The 23,440-nt window shown below is 34.9% G+C and overlaps 1 protein-coding gene across 5 annotated transcripts in view; it reads left to right on the top strand.

Moving 5' to 3' along the window:
- Positions 1-23,117, top strand: part of CNOT2 (CCR4-NOT transcription complex subunit 2) — a 116,529-nt gene extending 93,412 nt beyond the window's left edge. For all 5 annotated transcript variants that reach the window (XM_058557636.1, XM_058557633.1, XM_058557632.1 and 2 more), the window contains 10 exons: positions 1,878-1,957; positions 4,564-4,689; positions 6,954-7,078; positions 8,372-8,492; positions 8,586-8,742; positions 11,163-11,224; positions 11,314-11,363; positions 13,511-13,611; positions 15,333-15,477; positions 21,976-23,117. In XM_058557636.1, coding sequence (XP_058413619.1) covers positions 1,878-1,957; positions 4,564-4,689; positions 6,954-7,078; positions 8,372-8,492; positions 8,586-8,742; positions 11,163-11,224; positions 11,314-11,363; positions 13,511-13,611; positions 15,333-15,477; positions 21,976-22,062 — 1,054 coding nt within the window. In that variant the 3' untranslated portion in view covers positions 22,063-23,117. The remainder of the gene's footprint in view (positions 1-1,877; positions 1,958-4,563; positions 4,690-6,953; positions 7,079-8,371; positions 8,493-8,585; positions 8,743-11,162; positions 11,225-11,313; positions 11,364-13,510; positions 13,612-15,332; positions 15,478-21,975) is intronic.
- The last annotated feature ends 323 nt before the right edge of the window (positions 23,118-23,440 follow it).

The following is a 23,440-nucleotide window of genomic DNA, read 5'->3' as shown; positions in this document are numbered from 1 at the left end:
CTTTTTAAGACGACCTCTACAATATTTGAAAACAGTGTCCTGTCCTGGGACTTAAAACAAAAATTTGAGCTGTTGTGCTTTTATGTTCTCTTTTGCATTGCCCGCTGCAAATATCTACTGTGCAATCATAATAACAGTATGAAGACCACTGATCCCTTTTGTTAGGATTTTTAAGCTGTTTAACTAATTTTTCTGAGAGTTACGTCTACAATATAAGGCTTTCTTTCTTGCAAAAACAGCATTGAAGTTTATTCCAGTTTTTTTTTAAATGGGAAACTCTATGGGGGGCAAAGGACCTGGATCTAGTTGCTATCATCATACCCATTTAATTCAGTTTCTTTTATCTAGTAGTTGTAAAATCTGAATTAAATATGTTGTTAGCACATTTCCTGTTTAATCTTCGTCCCATAAGCTCCAATTCTACTTTTATTTAGACTTTTGAGTATGTCTTTTATAATTTTACTGCTCTTTTAATTTTTTAAAAAGTTGTTATTTATAAAAGGTTATCAAAATGCTCATCTCCTTGATAGCTTCCTAAGCATTATTATAATACTTCTTGGGCTTTATCACATCTTTCTGCGTTCTTGTAATATTGTTCATTGAATATGTATATTTAAATTTTTGCCTTTCCATATTTTTTCACATTTTAATTGTTTTTAAAAAATTCTATGCTTATGAATTGTCAATGAAATGGGTCTCTAAAACCCTGCTTATTACTCTTGATAAGTTGTATTTATTGTGAAATGTTTTCGTCTCTTAGTAATTACTCAGTGTTTGAGAGTGCCTGTATCATTAGCAGTTCTAACGTGCTATGAAACAAAAGTTTCTGTTGGCTTTCCTACTCTTCTCTGGAGTGTTGCTTGTTTCATTAGCTGCAGAGTTTATGAAAATATTGTTTGGCCATAGTTAGTTTTACTGATTTAGGTGAAAAACAAAAAACCCTGTCATTTTCAAACAGTTTAACCCTACTCATAACACTGATAATACACTGTCTTTTATCAGATTATTTGTTGTTAAAGATGTATACTTTCATTGTGGAATTTGCATTAACAGTTCTTTTTCACATTCTTAATTAGTTCTGGCCTTGCTTTAAGTTCAGTCTTATTTTTTGTTTTTGTTTTTTCCCATGTTTAGGCTTGTGCAAAAAAGGGAGGCATTTGTAACTTTTTACCAGGTACCAGTTGTGCATTAATTCAGAATTGAGGGCACTACAGAGTGATTTTTTCCTTTCAGGTAGCTGAAAGATAAACTATATTTAGATAAGAATGATGTTTTAGAACACTGAATTTAGTTAAAGAAAAGCATCATTTAATTCAGGTCAACTAAACATTTACTGAGTGCCTATTGTATCCTCCTGAGCACTAAGGGGAGAGGATGCAAAGATGAATATGACATGGACTCTGTCCGTGAGAGTTTATATTCTAGTTGAGAAAGACAGACTGTATGAAAGAAGATCTTTTATGAAAAGTAGCAGTAGCACGCTTTACCAGTAGGAGAAGAAAAACGAGTATTCAAGAAAAATAGTCTTACACTAAACTGCCTATTTTTGAGGTTCGTTAATTCTTCCAGGCTATCCAGTAAGTTGGCTCTCCAACTACACAAAATGGTGCCCTTAATCTGTTTTCCTCAGGGCTTATATATAAATTCTTTGTTTGGTAATTAAGCTGTTTAAGACATTTTGGTTAACAGTTGTTCATGGAAGGACTTCAGGGAAGTTTTTAAATAAAAATAAAGGTTAAACTCAGAAAAATATAATTAGTATTTGTTTTTAAACATGTTGTTTTATATGAGGAGATCAGAAGTATACTCTTTTGTTTTTCTTCATCTGAAAGTTAGTGTTCTTACTGTATATCTACAATTATTTTCTATGTACCCAGTATGTCTGGATTTGGAATGAACAGGAATCAGGCATTTGGAATGAATAACTCCTTATCAAGTAACATTTTTAATGGAACAGGTAAGCTTATTCTGGAGCTAGTATCCTGTAAAAAATATAGTAGATCTTTGACATATAAAGCAATTCAACAGACCGGTCTTAAAATATGACAGGATTTTTTTGTGTTAAATGCTAGAATTTAGTTTAATGAGAATCTGCCGGGGATAGGAATTAATTCAGTGAACAGTTGAGAGAGATGTAAATATATTTTTTCACTTGTCGTGGTAATAGCATAGTGTTCTAGCATCAGGATTATTTACTTAACACCTGGAGAAAGCCTAAACGTTAATTTAGTCTGTGTTTATGCCTCAGAATCTTTTTTGCTTCAAGAGCTTTTCCTGTCCTTAGTCCTGTCACTTCGAGAACTACAGCGTAAACCAGGTTGGGTGGGCTAGCGTTCCGCTATAGAGACCCAGATTGAGGAAACCTTTAAAATAATATGGAGCACTTACAGTTTTTTGTTAATAGTTCTAATAATACTAATTTTGGCATTTAACCCTTAAATGAATATGTACTCAATTGTGTATGTAAAATTCAAAATTTAATTACATGGAAAACCAATTCTGGTTTGACAGTAAAGAATTCCTGCAGTCTGTTGGTTTCTTTCTTTTGTCACCTGGTCAGACAGAGGAGTACAGGAGCTTTGTTGCTGTTCAGCGTCAGGTTCCTCCCTCGCCTCCAGACCCTTTCCTGAGAGAGGAAATGAAGGATCTTGTTATAGTCACAGGAGCAAAAGTGAATAGAATTATTGAGAGAGATACATGTCAAGGAAGTGGAAAGCGCAAGAGTGATCAGGGAAACTGAGTGTCTGTGGCAGCGGGAGAGAAGATTTAGTAATGAAATGTCATTTGTGGCTGTGGGCTTTTAATTTTTAAATGTTAATGTATCTTTAGCAACATAGGTTAATCAAATGAGACTTTAAAATGCCAAATTTTAGTATTTGAAAATTATAGTTTTCTGTTCAAGATGTTACAATAATATGAAGTACCATATTCCATTGTTTCTTAAAACATTTTTTAATATCTGTGAAATCAGGCTGCATGTCATGGTTTAATTGGGAAGTTGTTTTTTCCCCCTAAATGGACCATAAAGTAACAGTTTGTCTGACAATGCCATCTTATATTCTGAATTATATAAATTTTAGAATTATTTTTAAAATCCAATTTTAACTGAGTATATATTTTACACTAAGAAAATTGTTTCCAAGTCTTTCCCTAAAAATATAAATTTGGGTGTTTATTAATTATTTTTAGGTTAAAATTATTCTCAAATAACATGACAATTTAAAATTCCATCTTAAGGGACCTAAAGATATGTATTAAAAGTTAATATATATTCAGAGTTTATAGTTAATTTGTAATCAAATAATTTGAGAGATTACTTTGTAAATTGAAACGCTATATAAATTAATTTCTGTTGTCTTGTTCATATAGTAGTATCTTTAAAATTCAAAATTTATAAAGGGTAATTTTTTTAAACAGTGGGTATGAAAAATTTTCTTTACCCTTTATAATTTTAAATTGTCACCTGACTTGCAGTGTTAATAAGAGTGTATTGTTTTTCGATCAACAAAGTAATCTTGAGATAATAATTTCTTTCTGAGATTCTTCTAATTGTGAAACATGGAGAAAAATAAAAATTAACTAGAAAAAAGGGCCAAATACATTGAAAATGATTATAAAACACTAGATGAAACAAAGATTACAGAAAAGCTATGGTGCAGGCTAAAACCAAGGTAGAAAATTAAATTCTTCAGAAATTAAGATTACAAGATTATAAGCATAATTGAACAATAAAAGTTGAGAAGAAATGGGGGATAATTAAAATAGGCAAAGCAGAAAAGTTGGGTTAAATTTTAATTTTTGAAAGCAAGCTTTTATTTAAATATAAAATGATCAAAAATAAATTTTAGTCATTGAATATATATTTATTGAGCGCCTACTGTGTGATAGGTAATATAAACTTCTAGGCTTTGCATCGTATTCCCACACTTCGCAAGCACTCACCAGACGGGAACCCTACTTAGACCCTACCTCCTCTACCCTGTCTGTATCCCCACTGCACATAACACACACACGCACACACATGCCTGCACATTTGTTTGTGGGACTGCTAGGCCACAGGACAGAGGCCCTTAGGGCTTCTGCTCCCACTGCCTGTGCCTCACATATGTTTCTGGCCTTTTGCAGGAGGCACTGTCATGGTGGCACCTGTGTAGACCTGAAGCTCCAAGCCTTCCTTATACAACCTCTGCTTTTGGATGTAATGAAAGGAGCAGTTATGTCACAATAGTCTCCCTCTTGCTAGCTAAGAAGCTATAGCTTTAGAGTACCATCTTTCACAGGGGAAATAATATACCACCTTACTCCTTATTGTCTGTCTTAAGTCTCTAGGATTTGGGATTTTTATTATGCTACTTATGTATCACTTTGCTGAATTGTTCATGAAATTCTTTCACATGAAATCAATCCACAAGTATTTATTGTGCACCTACATACACCTAGTATAGTGCTGTGCATTATTTAAGAAGACGACACTGTCATTTCAATTTATATTGTGGTTGGTCTTTCATAATCTCTTTGAAATGTTTGTGGAATCAATAACTGGTGTTCTTTCTTATTATTTAGATGGAAGTGAAAATGTGACGGGATTGGACCTTTCAGATTTTCCAGCATTAGCAGACCGAAACAGAAGGGAAGGAAGTGGTAACCCAACTCCATTAATAAACCCCTTGGCTGGAAGAGCTCCTTATGGTAATTAAGCTTTTTAATGATGGCCAGTGGAAACTCTCCATTGCACACATGCACATGTATGTACACATATACATACACATATGCATGTGTGTGTACACACAGACATGTTTTCTAATCAGAGTAGTGTAATTTTGTCAGAGTTGATGTATGCAAAGTGTTTTTTCCTCTCAGAATACCATGATAGCAAAGTTTGTACAGAAACCCCAAAAGGAAGTCCTCATTGGTATTCAGAAGATATTTTCTTCTGGCATCTCTGCCTTAATACACCTTAATGATTATTTTGTGGTTTACCTTCTCTTAATTCATTACACTTTTTTTTTTTTTTTTTTGGTGAGGAAGATCAGCCCTGAGCTAACATCTGCCAATCCTCCTCTTTTTGCTGAGGAAAACTGGCCTTGGGCTAACATCCGTGCCCATCTGCCTCCACTTTATATGGGACGCCGCCACAGCGTGGCTTGACAAGAGGTGCGTTGGTGCGCACCTGGGATCCGAACCAGCGAACCCCGGGCCGCCACAACGGAGCGCGTGCACTTAACTGCTTGCGCCACTGGGCCGGGCCCCCATTACACATTTTTTTAAAAGAACCAATTCCTCATTCCGAGTGATCAATAATGACTGCCCATACACTGAAGCCTTTTTCTAAGCCAGTTTGTCCACCTGTACACTACTGACATTTGGGTCAGGTAATTCCTTGTAAATAGGGGGCTGTCCTGTACATTATAGAATGTTTAGCCACATCCCTGGCTTCTGCCTACTCGATGCCAATGGCACCGCCACCCCCTTGTGACAATCACGGATGTCTCCAGACATTGACAAATGTCCTGTGGGATAAAAAATTGACTCCTGTTAAGAACTAGTGATCATGGTTCGTGTACAGTTTATGTAGACCCTTGCTCACCGTTAATACTCTTTTTCTCTGTCTCTAATAAATAAGAGATTTGGCTAACAGAGGCTAAATGAAAAGAAGTGGGGGACGTGAAATGTATATAATAACAATTTATAATTTAAAATTATGTAACAGCAATGTAGCCATATTCTTTTTATCCTTTGCTCGTAGTTGTTTCCTTTTGGGAGAATCTGATCAAAGCCAGTTGGAGAAACAGTGAACTTAGAAGGATCAGTTTATCACTTTTCTAAGATAACTGTTTTTCACATTTTCAACCAAGAAGGATTTCTTTTTTTTTTATTATTAATTTTATTTATTTATTTATTTATTTTAATTTTTTCCCCCAAAGCCCCGGTAGATAGTTGTGTGTCATAGCTGCACATCCTTCTAGTTGCTGTATGTGGGACGCGGCCTCAGCATGGCCAGAGAAGCGGTGCCTCGGTGTGCACCCGGGATCTGAACCCGGGCCGCCAGCAGCGGAGCACACGCACTTAACCGCTAAGCCACAGGGCCGGCCCCCAAGAAGGATTTCTATGCCTTTTAAAATGTGAATACAAGTGATAATATGTGAAGAAGGGAAAAATTTATTGTTCATATTCTAAAGTTTCCAAGTCAGTCTTCCACAAATAACAAACAGTGATCTACCCTGGACGTTGAGTACCTGGCTACTTGGTTCTCAGTTCAGACTCTAATGTGTTTAACCTTTCCTCATAGGTCCATTTTTTCATCCCTTTAACCATTCCCGTTGCTCTCCTTGGACCATCTCTAGTTTCTCCATATCGTTCTTGAATTGTGGAGCCCCAAACTGGATATTGTTCTCCAATAAGGGCCTGACTAATGCCAAGTATAGTAGGAGGATTACCCCCACTTCTTGCATGTTTTACATCTATTACACGGAGTCCAAGAAAATCTGAAATAATATGGAGTTGTTTTATTTATTGCAATTTGCTCGCTCTGTAAGTCACTTTCAAGTAGAATACTGCCGTGTTCGTTTAAAATTTATTTTGTTCATTTGTATTTGACAATTAGTGTTTATAATAGCTAGTCAAATATTGAAATAAAGCAAGCTTTTAAACCAAAAATTTTAATAATTATTACCAATATCAAATTATATTTTTAAGCATCTGTGTATGACATTAGATTAGAATTATAGGATTACCATTTATTTCTGTTGTGTTATTTTGTATATTGTTATTAATCATTATATAAAAATTTAGTTCCTCATTGTTATCGTGAATACTAGTTTTTTGAAATGTGCTTTCATAGCATAATAAGAAAATTCTTTTGGTATATTATCATGAGAAAGGTTAACTTTTTATAATTTGTAACAGTATCATAAATATCAATTGCAATTCTCTGGATTATTTTCATTACATAGTTGGAATGGTAACAAAACCAGCAAATGAGCAATCCCAGGACTTCTCAATACACAACGAAGATTTTCCAGCATTACCTGGTTCCAGCTATAAAGATCCAACGTCAAGTAATGATGACAGTAAATCTGTAAGTAATTGAGAATTATGTATGTGAGTGACATAGTTTTTTCCCTTCAGATTTCTCTTATATTAACGGTTTTATAGACTATATTAAGGACTTACTAAATACTATTACAAAATTGTTTATCTTGAATCTGTAATAATCTAACTTCTGAAGAATGTGGAAAACCTTTATAACTTAGAAGATAGCCTATTTTTTTCCTATTTCATATAGGTTTGCAAATTTCTGTTGAACTTCTCAGAGTTAATTTAGACTTTTATTGTAGTCCCTGTCAGCTGGATCCCATGAAGTTTGATATTATAGCCTTCTAAGGAGCTGTGTTTTTCTTGAGTAAGTTTTCTCCTTGAAGAATCTTTATACACATTTTTATTCCTGTGTTGATTCAGGCAACTCAGCTTCCTCTTTCTGACTTGACAAATGTGTTTATTTCTTCCGCATTTCACTGAAAATAGCTTTTTTGTGATGGGAGTTTGTATATTGTTAAAATAATAAATATAATAAAGAAGATTACTGGGGAGCCAGCCCTGATGGCCCAGTGGTTCAAGTTCGGTGTGCTTTCAGCTTTGGTGGCCTCGATTTGGTTCCCGGGCGCAGAACCACACCACTCGTCTGTCAGTAGCCATGCTGTGGCCGTGGCTCACGTAGAAGAACTAGAAGGACTTAGAACTAGAATGTACTGGGGCTTTGGGGAGGGGGAAAAAAAGAGAGAGGAAGAGTGGCAACATGTTAGCTCAGGGTGAATCTTTCCCAGCAAAAATAAGAGAGAGAGAGATTGAGAGATGCTCTCCTACCTCTGCTGTCTTAAAACAACAACAACAACAACAACAACACATTAAAAAAAAAAGTTATTCGATAAGAATTAAAATAAATGCAATTTTTAAAAGTTTATATACTCTAACTTATCTTGGAGGTTTTTATGGTGATATTTTATGTAATGTACTATATTTAATTTCTCTTCTAAATGAAAGTATTGAGGAGTGTAACTTCAGGTGTATCTCAAAGCATAAAGTCCTGAGATAGAGAATATTTTTTTTTTCTGTGACTGAAGATCTGAGATAAATAAGAATATTTTCCATATATTTCTTGTCCTTTAAATATTCAAATATGTGTAATACAAGGTTTATTTATATACCATGGGACAGTTGTGGAAACAAAAAATTTCATGTAGAATTTGAAAAACAGGTGATAATGTACTACCAGTTTAAATATAATAAAGAAGGAATAGAAAGGTACTAATATGTGAACTTGAAATTTTTACTTAACCAACTTTAGTGTCATATTTAATTTTTTTCATGTTAGAATTTGAATACATCTGGCAAGACAACTTCAAGTACAGATGGACCGAAATTCCCTGGAGATAAAAGTTCAACAACACAAAATAATAACCAGCAGAAAAAAGGGATCCAGGTGTTACCTGATGGTGGGACTCTATAAAATATGTCGAAGATATTATAGAATTCATTTTCTTTCCTTTTTCCTCAAAGACAAAAATGATTATATTCTTCTTATCCAGGTCGAGTTACTAACATTCCTCAAGGGATGGTGACGGACCAATTTGGAATGATTGGCCTATTAACATTTATCAGGGCAGCAGAGACAGACCCAGGAATGGTACATCTTGCGTTAGGAAGTGACTTAACAACATTAGGCCTCAATCTGAACTCTCCAGAGTAAGTTTTTTTCTTTTCTTCCACATTTGTATATAATACCTCCCTGTAGACTTCCAGTTTTTAATTTCATGTCATCCACTTGTATCGCCTCTTGCCACTAAGTGTTGCTATTGTCTATTGACTTTTTGGGTCATTTCCTCTCATATTAGCTTCTGGATCACTGTCACTTTACAATATTACTCCTCTGATGATTCGGCGGTTTCAAATACACATATATGATCCTTCCAAAATCCTGAAATCTTGGTTCCTTAAATTTCTCTCTTCCAAAAATCTCACCCTCCCCATACCTCAGCTGCTGACTTCCTTAGTCCTCCCTTTCACCTTGCTTGCCATTGCTGGTGGCTTCAGTTGCTCTAGTTTTAGGTCTGTGCTCCCATGCCGTTTCCTCTTTTCCATCTCTTTCCCTCTAGTACTGGCTTCTGTCATCATTTGACTCCATCGGGACCTTCAGTCCATTGATGCTTCTACCTTTTCACTGTTCCTCAACATCCCTGTCTCTCTTCCCCTCCGATGAACTTCCTTCCTTCTCATCCAGTTAAATTCTATGGTCGGTCATGATTGCTTGTTCACATATACCCTTGACTGCTTTGCACCTCTCTCACTTTGTCAGACTTGCATGGCAAAAGCCGCAACCCTAGTTATCTCTCTGCCTCTTCCATTTTTCACCTGTGCTACTGAGCTTGACTAGAGAAAAACAATTTCATTGCCTGGTCTCACTTCAGACTCATGGCCAGGAAGCTCAAAAGTGGGCCCTTACTTCTGCCAGCCGTAATCATAGCTGGAAGCCTAGTCCGTTCACTCTTTTGTTCCCCGTGCAACTGTTCTACACTTGCCTCTTCCAACCCTGATACCTTCTCCTTTGTCCATCAGATGATGACCTTGGTTTTTATTTTTACTTCACTAAGAAAGATAGAAACAATCAGAAGAGAATGTCAGCATAGTCCTGCCACCAAATCTAACTACCTACGACCATCTGAACCCACCTTATTCTTGTCTTCCACCCTGTTGCCACAGTTGATCCATGCTTTCTACTTAAAACCTCTCTTGAAAACTCAAGGACATGGCTCTTAATTTTTTGCACTTCGTTAGATCATTTCCATCGGCATACAAATATGCTGTGTACTTCTTCCACGTTAACAAATACCTTCTCTTGATCCACCTTCTTCTGTGAGTTACTGCCCCCCATTTCTTTATTCTTCTTTGAAGGAAAACTCTTGAAAAGAGCCATCTTTGTATCTCCCATGTATCTTCTCCCGTTCTCTGTTAAACCCGCTTCAGTTAGGATTTTGCCCTCACCACTCCACTGAAACTGCTGTCATCAAGGTCATCAAATGACTTCTATGTTATTAAACTCAGTGGTCTCTTCTAGGAACTTATCCTCCTTGACCTCCCAGCAACGTTTGACAGTGGAATCACTGCTGCATTGTTTCTCACTGCTTTTAACTGCTACCAGCCTGGTTTGGCACAGCATCCTCTTTTGCCTGCATCAACCATTAGTGAGTCACGAGGGGTCTCTGATTCTCGTGTGCCCATCACACTTTCTTCTTCGTATAGTAACTAGGACAATCCTTTTTGAATAAGTTACTCCTCTGCTCAATACCCAGTAACGGTTGGCGGTTTCATTGTGATTAAAAATCCAAAATCTTTGCAGGCCTACCATCTCTCCAGGCGTGGTCTGTGTCTCTCCCATACCTGCCTCAGCAGCGTCTCCCTTTGTTCTGCTCTGTTCCTGTGTCGCTGGCCCTGCTGCTGCACCTGAGACGCAGCAGTCCTATTCCTGCCTTCATTGCTGTTAGCAGTTCCCTCTGACTAGAATAGTCTTCTGCCAGATAATGAGCATGGCTGTCTCCCTCAACGTCTTTCTCAATGAGACCTGACCTCACTACCCTGTTTAATTGTGTAACTAATCTTCCCTCCATTCCCTCCCACTAACATGGAATGTTATTTATTATGCAAATCGTTTTTGTCTGCCTCCCTCCAACCCCACCATCCTCAACCAGAAAGTAAGTTTCGTGTGGTCAGTGGTCTTTGCTCTGTCACTGATGGGTCCCAGGCACCTAGAACAGTGGAACAGTGCCAGGCCTGTAATAGGCACTCAGTAAATATTTGGTGAATTGAAACTTTTGCTTTTAATAGTTACTGATTTTTTTCTGGCCATATAAATGGGAAAATAATTTTACTTAGGTGTTTGGTATTAATGAATTTAAAGCATTCTGAATATATATGTGTGTGTATATATATGTATTTAACCTTGTTTCAGTTTCCTGCTGTGTAAGTAATAGTAAATACAAAAAAGGAAATTAGAAGTCAAGATGCTCATTTTTACATTTGAAGTCATTGTTTCTCTTGATTTCCTGAAATAAAATTAGAAGCCTTTTTCTACTTTGGACTTCAGAGTGTTTTTTTTCCCCCTTATTCAGAAATCTGTATCCCAAATTTGCATCACCCTGGGCATCTTCACCTTGTCGACCTCAAGACATAGGTAGGAGAATCTGTTTGTGTTCAGACCTTTGAAAAAGATATTTGTAACTGAGAATCAGTTAATAAGGCTTTTCTCATTTTATTATCTAGACTTCCATGTTCCATCTGAGTACTTAACAAACATTCACATTCGGGATAAGGTGAGTGTAGTTTATTATTCTACTCAGCATGAATTTATCTATTTATCAGGTGCTGTTTTTCAGGTCAGGCAGCATAATGTTTTGAAATAATTAACAGTGATCTCAGGGGTATGCTTTTGTATGTCTATTCAGTTATAGATACCAATTTTATTTTTGTTTGTAATCTTAATGTTTTGATGAGGTCCTGAGTTATATTTTAAAAATATTTTAAAGGCAAAACAATGTTAAGACTGGTAAAATACTTCTTTCAGTTAACAACAGGGTATAACCATAACCACAGTTGATGGGAATAAACTAACTTGGAAAATTTGATAAATTTCCTTCTGGTATTCTCATTTTATGCCCATATCAATAAGAAAGGTTTTTCTTTGCAAATATTACAGATAACGCTGTTTTTTGTTTTTTTTGTGTGTGTGTGAGGAAGATCGGCCCTGAGCTAACATCCAGTGCCAATCCTCCTCTTTTTTTGCTGAGGAAGATTGGCCCTGGGCTAACATCAGTGCCCATCTTCCTCTACTTTATGTGGGACACCGCCATAGCATGGCTTGACAAGTGGCGCGTCAGTGCGCGCCCGGGATCCGAACCTGCGAACCCCGGGCCGCCGAAGCGGAGCGCATGCATTTAACCACTTTTGTGCCACCAGGCTGGCCCCACAGATACAGTGTTTTTAGTGAATATATATATATGTACATATTTAAAAACTATTTATGACCTTGGGCTTTGTTTCGTGTGTTTTTTTTCCATTTTTTAGGTACCTAAAATTCTAGTTATAAAGTAACTATTAACAGATTGCAGCATTAATCTTTTCTTTTTTTTTAATCTAAGAAAGAAAATGATAAACACTTGCTTTAGGGGAAAGAACTAAGAGCTCATTTCGTTAGAAATGGTATCTAGATTTTGGCCTTGTGGAAGGATATAATTTATTAAGAATTATATAGTTATGTTATACATATTTATACACATAAATGTGCTGTCATTTCTGTTCTGCGTCTGCCATGCGATGTGTAGTCAAATGGATGTTGGTGTTCTGGACAGGCAGGTGAAGAGATCCATTTCTCAGTGTGTCTTTTCATACTTGAGTGGATGGAAGACACGAAGTATGAGATAGAGAGGGCTAGTTTGTTCTGTTTGTGGGTTGTGTGGTTTGCTGCCACCTCCACTATAGAGCTCTTTTGCTCCATTTACCTAAGGATTCCAGAAACTTTCCTTATGCCAATTTAAGAGATACTAATTTAGGAGAATTTGTTGCATTCAGGAACTGCAGCCTGAATGGGGATAACATGAATGGAGAGAAAAATTACATTCAGAGAATGTGTAGCAGTTAATTAAACATTTAGATGCAGGATTAGGTACAGAGATAAAGGTGTTTTCATTTTATTGAGCTTTTAATAAAAGTTTATCTTAACGTGAGAATTTGAGACTATTGAACTCACTTGTGTTTTATAGTTTGGTAGGCAGTTACCTTTCTGCGTTGTGGAGGGATATGCATCTTGTAATCAAAACAAAATAAAGAGCTATCCCTTTATGATTTTTGTACTTACCATCTGTGATTTGCTAAAAATGCATAACCAACTGATTGAATGACTGTCCGATACAGATTCAGTTAACATTTCTTATAGGTCTTCTGTGTATCAGGCACTCGACAAGGTGCATTCCCACGCAGTCTCTTGTTTAATTTCATTTACGTTCTTAGTAACCTTTGTAGATGTGATTGTGTGCATTGTGTAATCGAGGTTTAGAGACATTAAATAACTTGGATATGGTCATATTAGTAAGGAGGGGAACTAGGACTTGAATAAGTCTTCCTTTCTGAGCATGGTGTCCCACTATTATTGCCACATTAGGTATTAATGAATCCCTCGAGTAAGACAGTCAGCATTCGGTCTTGCTTAGAAGTTTTTATTTAGCTTTTTTTCCTATTAGTACATAAAACAGATGCACCAGAAGTAATTATTAAATGACTAAAGTCATTTAAATGTTGAAACTCCCCTACAGAATTATAACTACCTGTGTAATCACATAATAACAGTTATCTCCTACAAAGAGAAGAGTTTCTGTTTATCTCTGTTTTTACTTTAGTGGTAGCAGTTATGTTAGGATTTTCAAACTTGTTTTACATTTCAGAATAATTTATTTCTCTTTTCCAGCTGGCTGCAATAAAACTCGGCCGATATGGAGAAGATCTTCTCTTCTATCTCTATTACATGAATGGAGGGGACGTATTACAACTTTTAGCTGCAGTGGAGCTGTATGTTCAAAGTATTTTTCAACACTTTTGTGTTATAGTGGCTCTTGTTTATTCTGAAAGCCTCTTTTTTTAAATAATGATGGCTGTAGTTTTTGTCTTTTGTTTTTAAAGTGGAAATATTTCTCCATCAAGAAATTTAAGTTATTTTTACATTTCGTAAAATAAAGTTAATTTAGCTTCAAACCTTTTATTAACATGGCTTTATAATCACTATATACATAAAAAAGAAGGATTTCAAACTTAATAACCCTCAGTTTTTAAGAAGAAAAAATTGACTTGACTCATGGATTTGGTGAATCTAACTTTTATAAATACATAAAGTATAAGATATGGTTCATAACTGTGGCTCATCTTACTCCTTGTGGAACCACATATGCTAATGACAGTGAATTTCATCATTTAATAAACATCTATTGAGAATTCTGTGTCAAGGCACTGTGCATATTTGTTGTGTGTTTTGAATGGTTAATAAAGTCCACATTCGTTATCAGAAGCCTATAGGCCAACTTAAGTAAATTAGCGTTAAGAAGTTGGTCTGTTGGATGTGTTTTTTTCCTGAGGATTTGTTTTTTACCTGATGCTCTAAAAATAAAAATTTTGTGTCATTTCTCATATGTCCAATTGGTAACATATTTTGTTACCAATAGACTTTTCTATTAATCATGTTTACTGTAAAGTGAATTGTTACTAAAAATTTATGACATTTTTAACTGATTTCAATATTTTATATTTCTAATAACATTTCTACAAATGGCCTTGGATCAGATACTTTTTTAAAAATGTAAAATTCACTGTGTTGGTAATAAATTGTTTTTTATTTCTCAATTGAGAATTTGTTTTTTTCCCATGTTTTCCCCTCATTTTTTGTAAGATAGCAATTGTTACTTGTTCCTTTTAATTTATTCATAAGTAAATAAATTCATTCAGTCATTCATCCACCCATCACTGGCAGTTCTGTCTCATATCTTATTTATGTCTAAAAATTACCTCATTGTATTGGTAGGAAGATGTTTGTTTACATGGAGGTTTGTTCTGCCCAAGAGGTGTTTGTGGTACGTGTACCTCCTTTGATGTTACCTCCCCAGTTTACCAGTGGTATAAATCCTCATTGATTCTTGTATGAATTCTAATGGATATCTTTTTGGCTTTTGAGAATTTAGGATCAATGAGATTTGAATAAAAAATAAAAGTAGTACATTCATTAAGAGTTTTCAAAGTGGATATTCTATTTTCAACATAGTTACAAATTTATGTGAATTTAAATAGTTAATTCTATAGACTTTGTATTTGGTTCTTTACAAAATAATACAAACAGTTGGGGTTTTTGTTTGTTTTAATAGATATCTCAATTTCTATTGAATGTTAAGAATAAGAAAGGAGTGAAGTTTCTGGAACACAGTGTATCTTTATTTTGTCTGCCTAAGTTTTTATTACGTTGCTCATAGAACTTTTAAGATCTCATTTTGTTTGCATAAAAAGTTTCTTCAGTTAAATAAAGATATGTATAATAATTAAAGAGTGTGGTTTTTGGGCAAATAAATTATTTTCCTATATTTATTTCACTAGGGTTGTATTTAACAATAAAAGTTAGGATAAAGAAACATCCATATTTATGTACTTTATGTGTAATTATTTTCTGAGAAAAGTTTTACATAATGTAGAAAATGTTTGATATGAGCCACAGGAAGAAATTAATTGTCTTTTTCTCTTAAAAATTGAAGTTTTAACCGTGATTGGAGATACCACAAAGAAGAACGAGTATGGATTACCAGGGCACCAGGCATGGAGCCAACAATGAAAACCAATACATATGAGAGGGGAACATATTACTTCTTTGACTGTCTTAACTGGAGGAAAGTAGCTAAGGTATATCTTTTTCCATGTGCAAATGTATAAATGTATAAATCTAGATTTTAAAAAGAAACATCCTCTTATATCTGTTTATATGTACCAGTACATCCATTCCAGTAATGTGCCAGATACTTGCCAAGTCTTTTGTCTCCATCTCCTTGGCTTGATTTAAACTCGAAGAAAGCATCTGGAAACAGTTCATTTCACCCACAGTTAGGAAAATGATTGAACTTGGTAAGAAATTTTGTAACTTTTCTCAAGCCTTGCTGACATTTGAACTATTTTTGTGTCTACTCAGTTGTAAAATAAAGATACCCTCTTGCAATTGCAGTCATGTATTCTCATATTATTATTACTTCAAATTAAGCAAGTATGAGATTTTCCTAAAACCAGTATATAGACAGATACAGGCTTTTTAAAACACTCAAACTCATTGCAGGAAAGATGCCTGAGTTTTTATTTGCAAGTGATAAAAAGAAAGAAAATTACAAGCGTTAACCACGATTGTTCCCGTGGCTGGTGTGGTGAATACTGGGGCAAGAGGGCTGTGGAAAAAGTTGGTTGTTTTGTTTTGGTTTGCAGCTCTTCCTCACAAAAACGCCTTCCCAGCTGTCATGCGCAATATTTTCATCAGTGTTAATGCACATGTGACATTTGTGTTTAACGCCTTAGGTGTGTACTCAGTCTGCCCAGTAGAGGAGATAACCCACATTATCTGATTTCATAGCTCCAGGATTTCTCGAAATCCTTTTTTTTGTTGATGATTCTTAGGATTAAAAACTAAAGAGTTAGTTTTGTTTGTTTTAAATAAATTTAAAGAGAAGAAAAATATTTCTTAACAGTTAGTTTATTGGACAAATTTTTAGTTGCTTGGACTTTTTTTTTTCTTTTGAGGCAGCTTTGCTAAACTGATAAAAAGGTAAAATATTTTAAGAAGACAATGTAAAATACATACCAGATGTTTATCACAAAAAAGTTTTACATCACAAGAAGATTTCATATAAAACTTGAAAAAAAATAGGAAAAGATGAGCCCAGCCAAAACCACTAAAACAAGACACATACAAGAGGTTAAATGTTTTATTATTATTTTGGGGTGTTTCTCAGTGGTAAATGTCATTACTTCTCAGACCAAGACCATATACCGAAACTGTATTTGAGTTATTTTAACAATTCTAATTAGTATGCATATCTTTATTTCAAAAGATAGATCCATGACCTAATCTTTTAGCTAAATAGAAATAATTACATTAATTACAAATAGTACACAAGACATTATATATGTTACCTGTTCTCTAAGAAGTATAATGTAGTAGAAAGCCATAGTCTTTGTATCGTGGATTTTAACTTAACTCATTTCTGCTATTTATACTTCAACCTGTGCACGTTTCCTTCTGTGCTTCCTTATATGTTAAATCGAAATGACATTGGCCGTAGATTGTCGTGAAGATTAAATGAGATGATACACTAGAATACAGTGCCTGGCATACATTACATATTGGATCTATGGAATAGTGTGGTAGTTTGTCGTTGTTTTTGTCATCATTGTTATTACAGCTTATTACTGTTCTTCCAAAGATGGAAAAATTGTACCTGACTGTTGTTGTTAGGTCAGATCAGTGGTTCTCAAACTTCAGTTTGTGTCACAATTACCTAGAGGCCTTGTTAAAACACGTGCCTCCATTGTTCCTGATTTAGTGAGTCTGTGGATGGGACCTAAGAATCTGCATTTCTGACAAGTTCCCAAGTGAAGCCAGTGATGATGCTGGCCTGTCTGGAGCCGTACTTTGAGAACCTCTCAGTTAGCTGATTCTACAGGAGAGAGAAAGGATCTTTGGAAGCAGAAAAATTCTACTAGTAAATAGCTTAAGTTTTCTCCATTCACTTTGAAGCTTTTTACTCACTGTCATTGTAAATTATTCCAAACTTATATATGCAAAAAGGAATGGATGTTTGCAGTAGATAGAGGTGTACTTTTAGTTAAGTTTTAGTTCAATACATGTGACGAAATCAACTTATGTAAAAAATCAGTTTTCCAGAACTAAGTTCTCCGCATGAAGTTTAAATATTCAGAAACAACTTCAACATTAATAGGGCTCCTTTACTTTCCCACAAAAACAACTCCCCAGTCAGGCAAATGTTGTTTTAAAGAAATATATATATATATAAAATATGTAGTGTGTATATATAAAGTAATAATTTTACCCAATTTTATCTGCTTTCTCCTGTACAGTTGAGCTTTTGTTTTTTATCTTTAAAAATTTTTAGCTGTAAAGTTGGAAAATAAAATTTGAAAAATGTTATTAAACTATTCCCTAAGGAATCTCTCTTAAGGTAATTTGCTGGCCACTTGACACTGATGCTCTTCAACAAAATTATTTTCGAAGTGATAAAAGCAAGCAGAAATATTGGTTTCTGTCAAGTATTAGCATGCAGCTCACTTCTTTTGGTTATATTAAAATGCAGATTCATGAACTTAAAACTTTAAAGGTGTACTCACAGAATAACTTGTCACAATGGCTTCTGGATTTTTTTTTTTTAAAAAATGTTTTCCAAGAAATGATTAGGAATTAAGAAATTTAGTTCCATTCACAGTATATTTATTAACAGCCTTCATCAAACTACAGAAAATCCATTAAAATGCCATGTCCCAAGTTAACTTCAAAGTCCTCATCTGTCAAGTGGGTGTGGTTTACTCTGCGCAGGTCAAGAACATGCGTTAAATAGCCTCAACTCATTGTAAGAAACCTGCAGCATAAATGAGTGTCATAAGTAAAGCTTGATGTTATCATGGGATCATTGGGAAGTGTTGACCTGATCTACACCCTAGTCAGATCTCCATTCACAATATCTTGCATGAGGTTCTTTCTTTCTCTTTTGCAAATCACTTAATATTTTCAGAGAATTGAAGAATTGTAATATTAAGTAAGAGATTAGATTATTTAAATCAGAAGTATTTCTTATCCCCTAAAAATTCTGTGACTCTTGAATTCTTTCTAGGATCTAGCTGGTTATTTATTTACAGAATTTCGCATGTCAGTGATTTCTGTGTACAATTTTGGACACTGTATTTGCTTATTCTCCCCTTTTAGATAGCCTTGACTTGTCAGCAGCCTGTGTGGTCTGTCCTGTGTGGTTTAGAACTATTCAGTATCCCACTAATTGTGGCAATTCAAATAGTATATATAATCTTAATGAGTAAAATGTTTAAATAATTTCATCCACAGAGAGTTTTCAGATGGTGGAGGCTGCCCTATTGTCAAGTGTCAGTGGCTTTCTCAAACTGAGGACATAGAAATTTAAGAACTCTTTCAGCCTGACTTCACCTTGTGGCTCAACACTGAATAGGATGTCGAATGATTAGGACTTTTATCAGATCATAGCCTGATGTAAATGTAATATTTGTTTTCATTAACTTCACTGGTGCACATTAGTACATCTTTATACTTTAATCAGTAATATATGCTTTGCTTCAAAATAATGAAAATTATTTCTAATAATTGTGTTTAAGATACTTTGCTACTTCCTTCCTAAAATTTAAGTTGAGGATTTATCTTAGTTATGAGACAGCTGATGTTTCTGAGAATTTGAGAAAACATTCCTTCAGTGCGTGTTTTTCTGTGTAATTAGATCAGTGATGACATTAATGTTTTTGTAATAATAATTTTATTTGGTCATCTGAATCCAGTGCATGTATTTTAATTCTGCTTCACAGTAACCTTTTGAGAATATGTAGCCTAATTTTATTAATAGAAAAACTAAGATATTGAATGTTGTTTAAAAAAAGTATCTAGAAGCCTTTCTAACTTAGCTTTTATATCCTTAAACTGTAATCTAAAAGTCCCATTTTTCCATTAGAAGCAAATATATTTGTAGACCTTCTCATACTTAATTTTTGAATATTTCAAAAATGAAGTGTTCTGTTCATAAAACAAATGAAGAAAACGTGTTTATTAATTCATCAGCCATAATGACACACCTGCTATAGGGGCCTGACATGTTCTGGGCAGTAGGTAGTGCTTCACGAAACAGACACATGTCCTGCCGATACGGATTACACAGAGGTGTGTGCGTGTGGTGTGTGTACATGTAATGTGAACATGTAAGAGAGGTTATCAACAATCAAGTAAAGTTAGGGAACAGAGATACCAGTGTAATAGAAGCTTTTTGTATTTTAAAAAGAATAAAAATTCATAGAAGACCAAAAAAAAAGGTTTTAAAAATGGAAGACAAAATTTGACCTAGTTTCTGATATATAAGGTCTTTGAGGTTTTCTTGTTTGTTCTTTCTTTTTTTGGTGAGGAAGATCAGCCCTGAGCTAACATCTGTTGCCAATCCTCCTCTTTTTGCTGAGGAAGATCGGCCCTGGGCTAACATCCGTGCCTATCCTCCTCTACTTTATATAGGATGCCGCCACAGCATGGCTTGACAAGCAGTACATCGGTGCGTTCCTGGGATCCGAACCTGCGAACCCCAGGCCGCCCCAGTGGAACGCGAGCACTTAACCACTACGCCACCGGGCTGGTCCCATGAGATTTTCTTAATTATCATATTAAAATATTTGTTCCCTAGGTTTACACTGATCTTTTTTTTTTAATATGTAGGGAAAAAATACGTGTATTGATGGTTACTCTAGTTTAAATTCTAATAATACAACATAGTTCACCAATGAACAATGACAAGAACAGGACATTTGAACAAAATTTTAATTTATATAACTTAGGTACTGGAGTGTATGATTTGTCACAGTTACAAATAGGCTTTTTACCCTGTAACTACACATATTTTGGAACTAAAATGCCAATTTTAATTTCTAAAGAATGCTGTAACAAGAAGATATTTTCTTCACTAATTTGTATATTCTTCTTCAGCCAGGCAATAAGATTCTTTTAAAGCCTAGACAGGGATAGGGAGAGAGAGTGGTGCCTACTTGATGCGTTGGGGGGGATGTGGTGATTCTGGTGATTGCTGGGTTTCACCGACAAGTGAGTAGCTTCTGTGCCTTAGTTACTCTGTCACTCCTACTTTTTAGATTAAAGTCATCGCAGTGTGCCTTCTTTATAAACATATATCAGTGAACTGAATTTTTTCAGCATTGTTTCTGGATGGGGTGTAATAAAGTAATTCTCCTTTGGATCTTGGGCTAAAAATATTAAAAATACTATGTTTTACTAGGAAAGTCATGGGCTTTGGTGTCACATGGGTCTGGATCCTGATCTAGATCTGCCACTTACTGTCTGACTTGGGCAAAACTTGTGAGCCTTATTTTCTTCAGAAGCAAAATGAAGATAGTGATATCTATTTTACAGAGTTGTCATAAAGATTAGAATAAATTTCGCTATGTCTCTAGTTTTGACACATATTAGACTTTCAATAAATGATAGCTGCGATTTCTATAATTGTTAATGTAATATCCTTAAATTTTAAGTACTTGGTTTCATATCTCAGTATTTAATCATTATGACTTAGGTTTTCATTTTAATTTAATAATGGAAACATCCATTATGGAATCAGTTTGAAACAAGAAGATAAGGTAAAATGTGTTAACCCATGGTGCTAATGTTACTTGTTGGCTTTCTTTATACCTAACACGTGTTAAGGTTCATAATTTTTTAATTGGGATTGGCCGAGATAGTTTGTGCTAATAGAATTCAGGTTGTAGAATTAGTAATTTAAGAACCTCATGATTTTTGGATTTACAAAGGTACGTTTTTTTGTTGTTTGTTTTTTTGATATACAAAGTTATATTCTACATCTCTCTTACTGATCTTGGGGAAGTATCATGGAGAAATTGCTTTACCGTTCATAAATTTTAAAAGTCATGAAGTTAATATAGCGTTTTGAAAGTTTAATTAAAACGAGCTTATATAGTTTGTCTTCAGATGTGCCTACGAAAACCACTGTCTCGTTTTGAATGGCAGTTACATTTTTTCCCAGGGTTTTGGGTTTATGAAATGAGAAGTCTGGAGATGTGCAAGTTTTAAGTTCATTGTTTTCTCCAGATTTTAATGAGGTTAGATTAACTTTATATGTTTGCTTTTTTTTAAAAAAAAAAAGTGTGATAAGACAAATTGGAAAATTCTTTATTGCTAAATTTTTTTCATGGGAAAAAAGTAAATTTTTGTTTTATACTTCGTTAAAGGAGACTTTACTTTAAAAATCCTATAATTTTCGGTGCTTTTTATTAGTGATATGGTAATTGCCCCTTTCAAACTTTTATTTTTAAGCCCAAAAAATGCATAGAATTTCAGTGTTACATCATAGATGTTCATGAGTTGCCTCGGACTTGTATGCGGAAAGTCTGTATCTTTGGTACCTATCAGATAGCAACTACAGCACATTTCTTTCTTCAAGCTGTATTTTACTTAGAGGGAAAAAAGAGTTGGTATGTCAGTGTCTGTGTTCATCTCATATGTGTAGGTGTTTATTTGTTCGTATAGTAAAATGTATTTTGACAAAAATCTGAGATCAAAGAGAGAGGAAATCATCTAAGTTCTTAAATTTGGTTTTCCAGGAGTTCCATCTGGAATATGACAAACTAGAAGAGCGGCCTCACCTGCCATCCACCTTCAACTACAACCCTGCTCAGCAGGCCTTCTGAGAAGACTCACTTTTCTCGGGGTGTGGCTGTTTCAGCACAATACTCAGCAGAACTGCAGAACTGATGTGGCTCAGGCACCCTGGTTTCAATTCCTTGAGGATCTGGCAATTGGCTTACACAAAGGGTCACCATTTGAGGTCCTGCCTTACTAATTATGTGCTGCCCAACAACTAAATTTGTAATTCGTTTTTCTCTAGTTCCAGCAGGGTCTGAATTTTTTCATTTATTTTCTTTTTTGCCAGCAGACAGACTTGAGTCTGTAAAGACAAGCAAATACACTGACAGAAGTTGACCATTTAGTTTCTAAAATGTAAAAAAGAAAACCCACAAAAGACTCAACAAAATTAGACCACAAAATTTGCATTGTTCATTGTAGCACTATTGGTAATAAAATAACAAATGTTTGTGCATTTTTACGTGAAGATCCTTCTCGTCTTTCATTTGGGAAGATGAGCAAGGTCTGCTTCCTTCATTTTACTTCCCCTTCTGTTTTTGAGAGGCAGTTTCGCCAAGCTTAATGCACGAGTATCTGACTGTTTAGGAGAAAGATATTGCCACAGTCTCTGGATGGTTTCCAGGCTTGTGTTATTACTGAGCTTCATCTTCCCAGAATGAGCAAAACACTGTCCAGTCTTTGTTACGATTTTGTAATAAATGTGTACATTTTTTTTAAATTTTTGGACATCACATGAATAAAGGTATGTATGTACGAATGTGTATATATTATATATATGACATCTATTTTGGAAAATGTTTGCCCTGCTGTACCTCATTTTTAGGAGGTGTGCATGGATGCAATATATGAAAATGGGACATTCTGGAACTGCTGGTCAGGGGACTTTGTCGCCCTGTGCACTAAAGGGCCAGATTTTCAGCAGCCAAGGACATCCATACCCAAGTGAATGTGATGGGACTTAAAGAAGTGAACTGAGACAGTTCACTCTGGCTGTTTGAACAGCAGCGTTTCATAGGAAGAGAAAAAAAAGATCAATCTTGTATTTTCTGACCACATCAAGGCTTCTTCTCTTTGTAATAAAGTAGAAAAGCTCTCCTCACTGCAGTGTGGACTTTGATTTGAAAGTGTGAAATTATTTCTTTAACAATGAAAAACAGGAAAAAACCTAAAGATTTACAGATATCAAACTGAATGTTGTAACTAAACAATTTAAAATATAGTATTTTTTTTCAGCTTTTGACGAGTAATTTAATGGAACAATATACTATTTCACTTCTAGATTAAAAATGTAGACTTTCTTATTTTTAACCAGGTTCAAAACAGAGAAAGCTATTTTTTAAATGGATTATGGCAGCGTTAGAAATAAAACTTCCTGAACACTCTTGGGACCCAATCAGAAAACTCTTGTGATAAATTTCTTGG

This window comes from Diceros bicornis, chromosome 17 (assembly GCF_020826845.1).
Source record: "Diceros bicornis minor isolate mBicDic1 chromosome 17, mDicBic1.mat.cur, whole genome shotgun sequence".
Lineage (NCBI taxonomy): Eukaryota > Metazoa > Chordata > Mammalia > Perissodactyla > Rhinocerotidae > Diceros > Diceros bicornis.
This window is presented reverse-complemented; position numbering and strand designations above follow the sequence as displayed.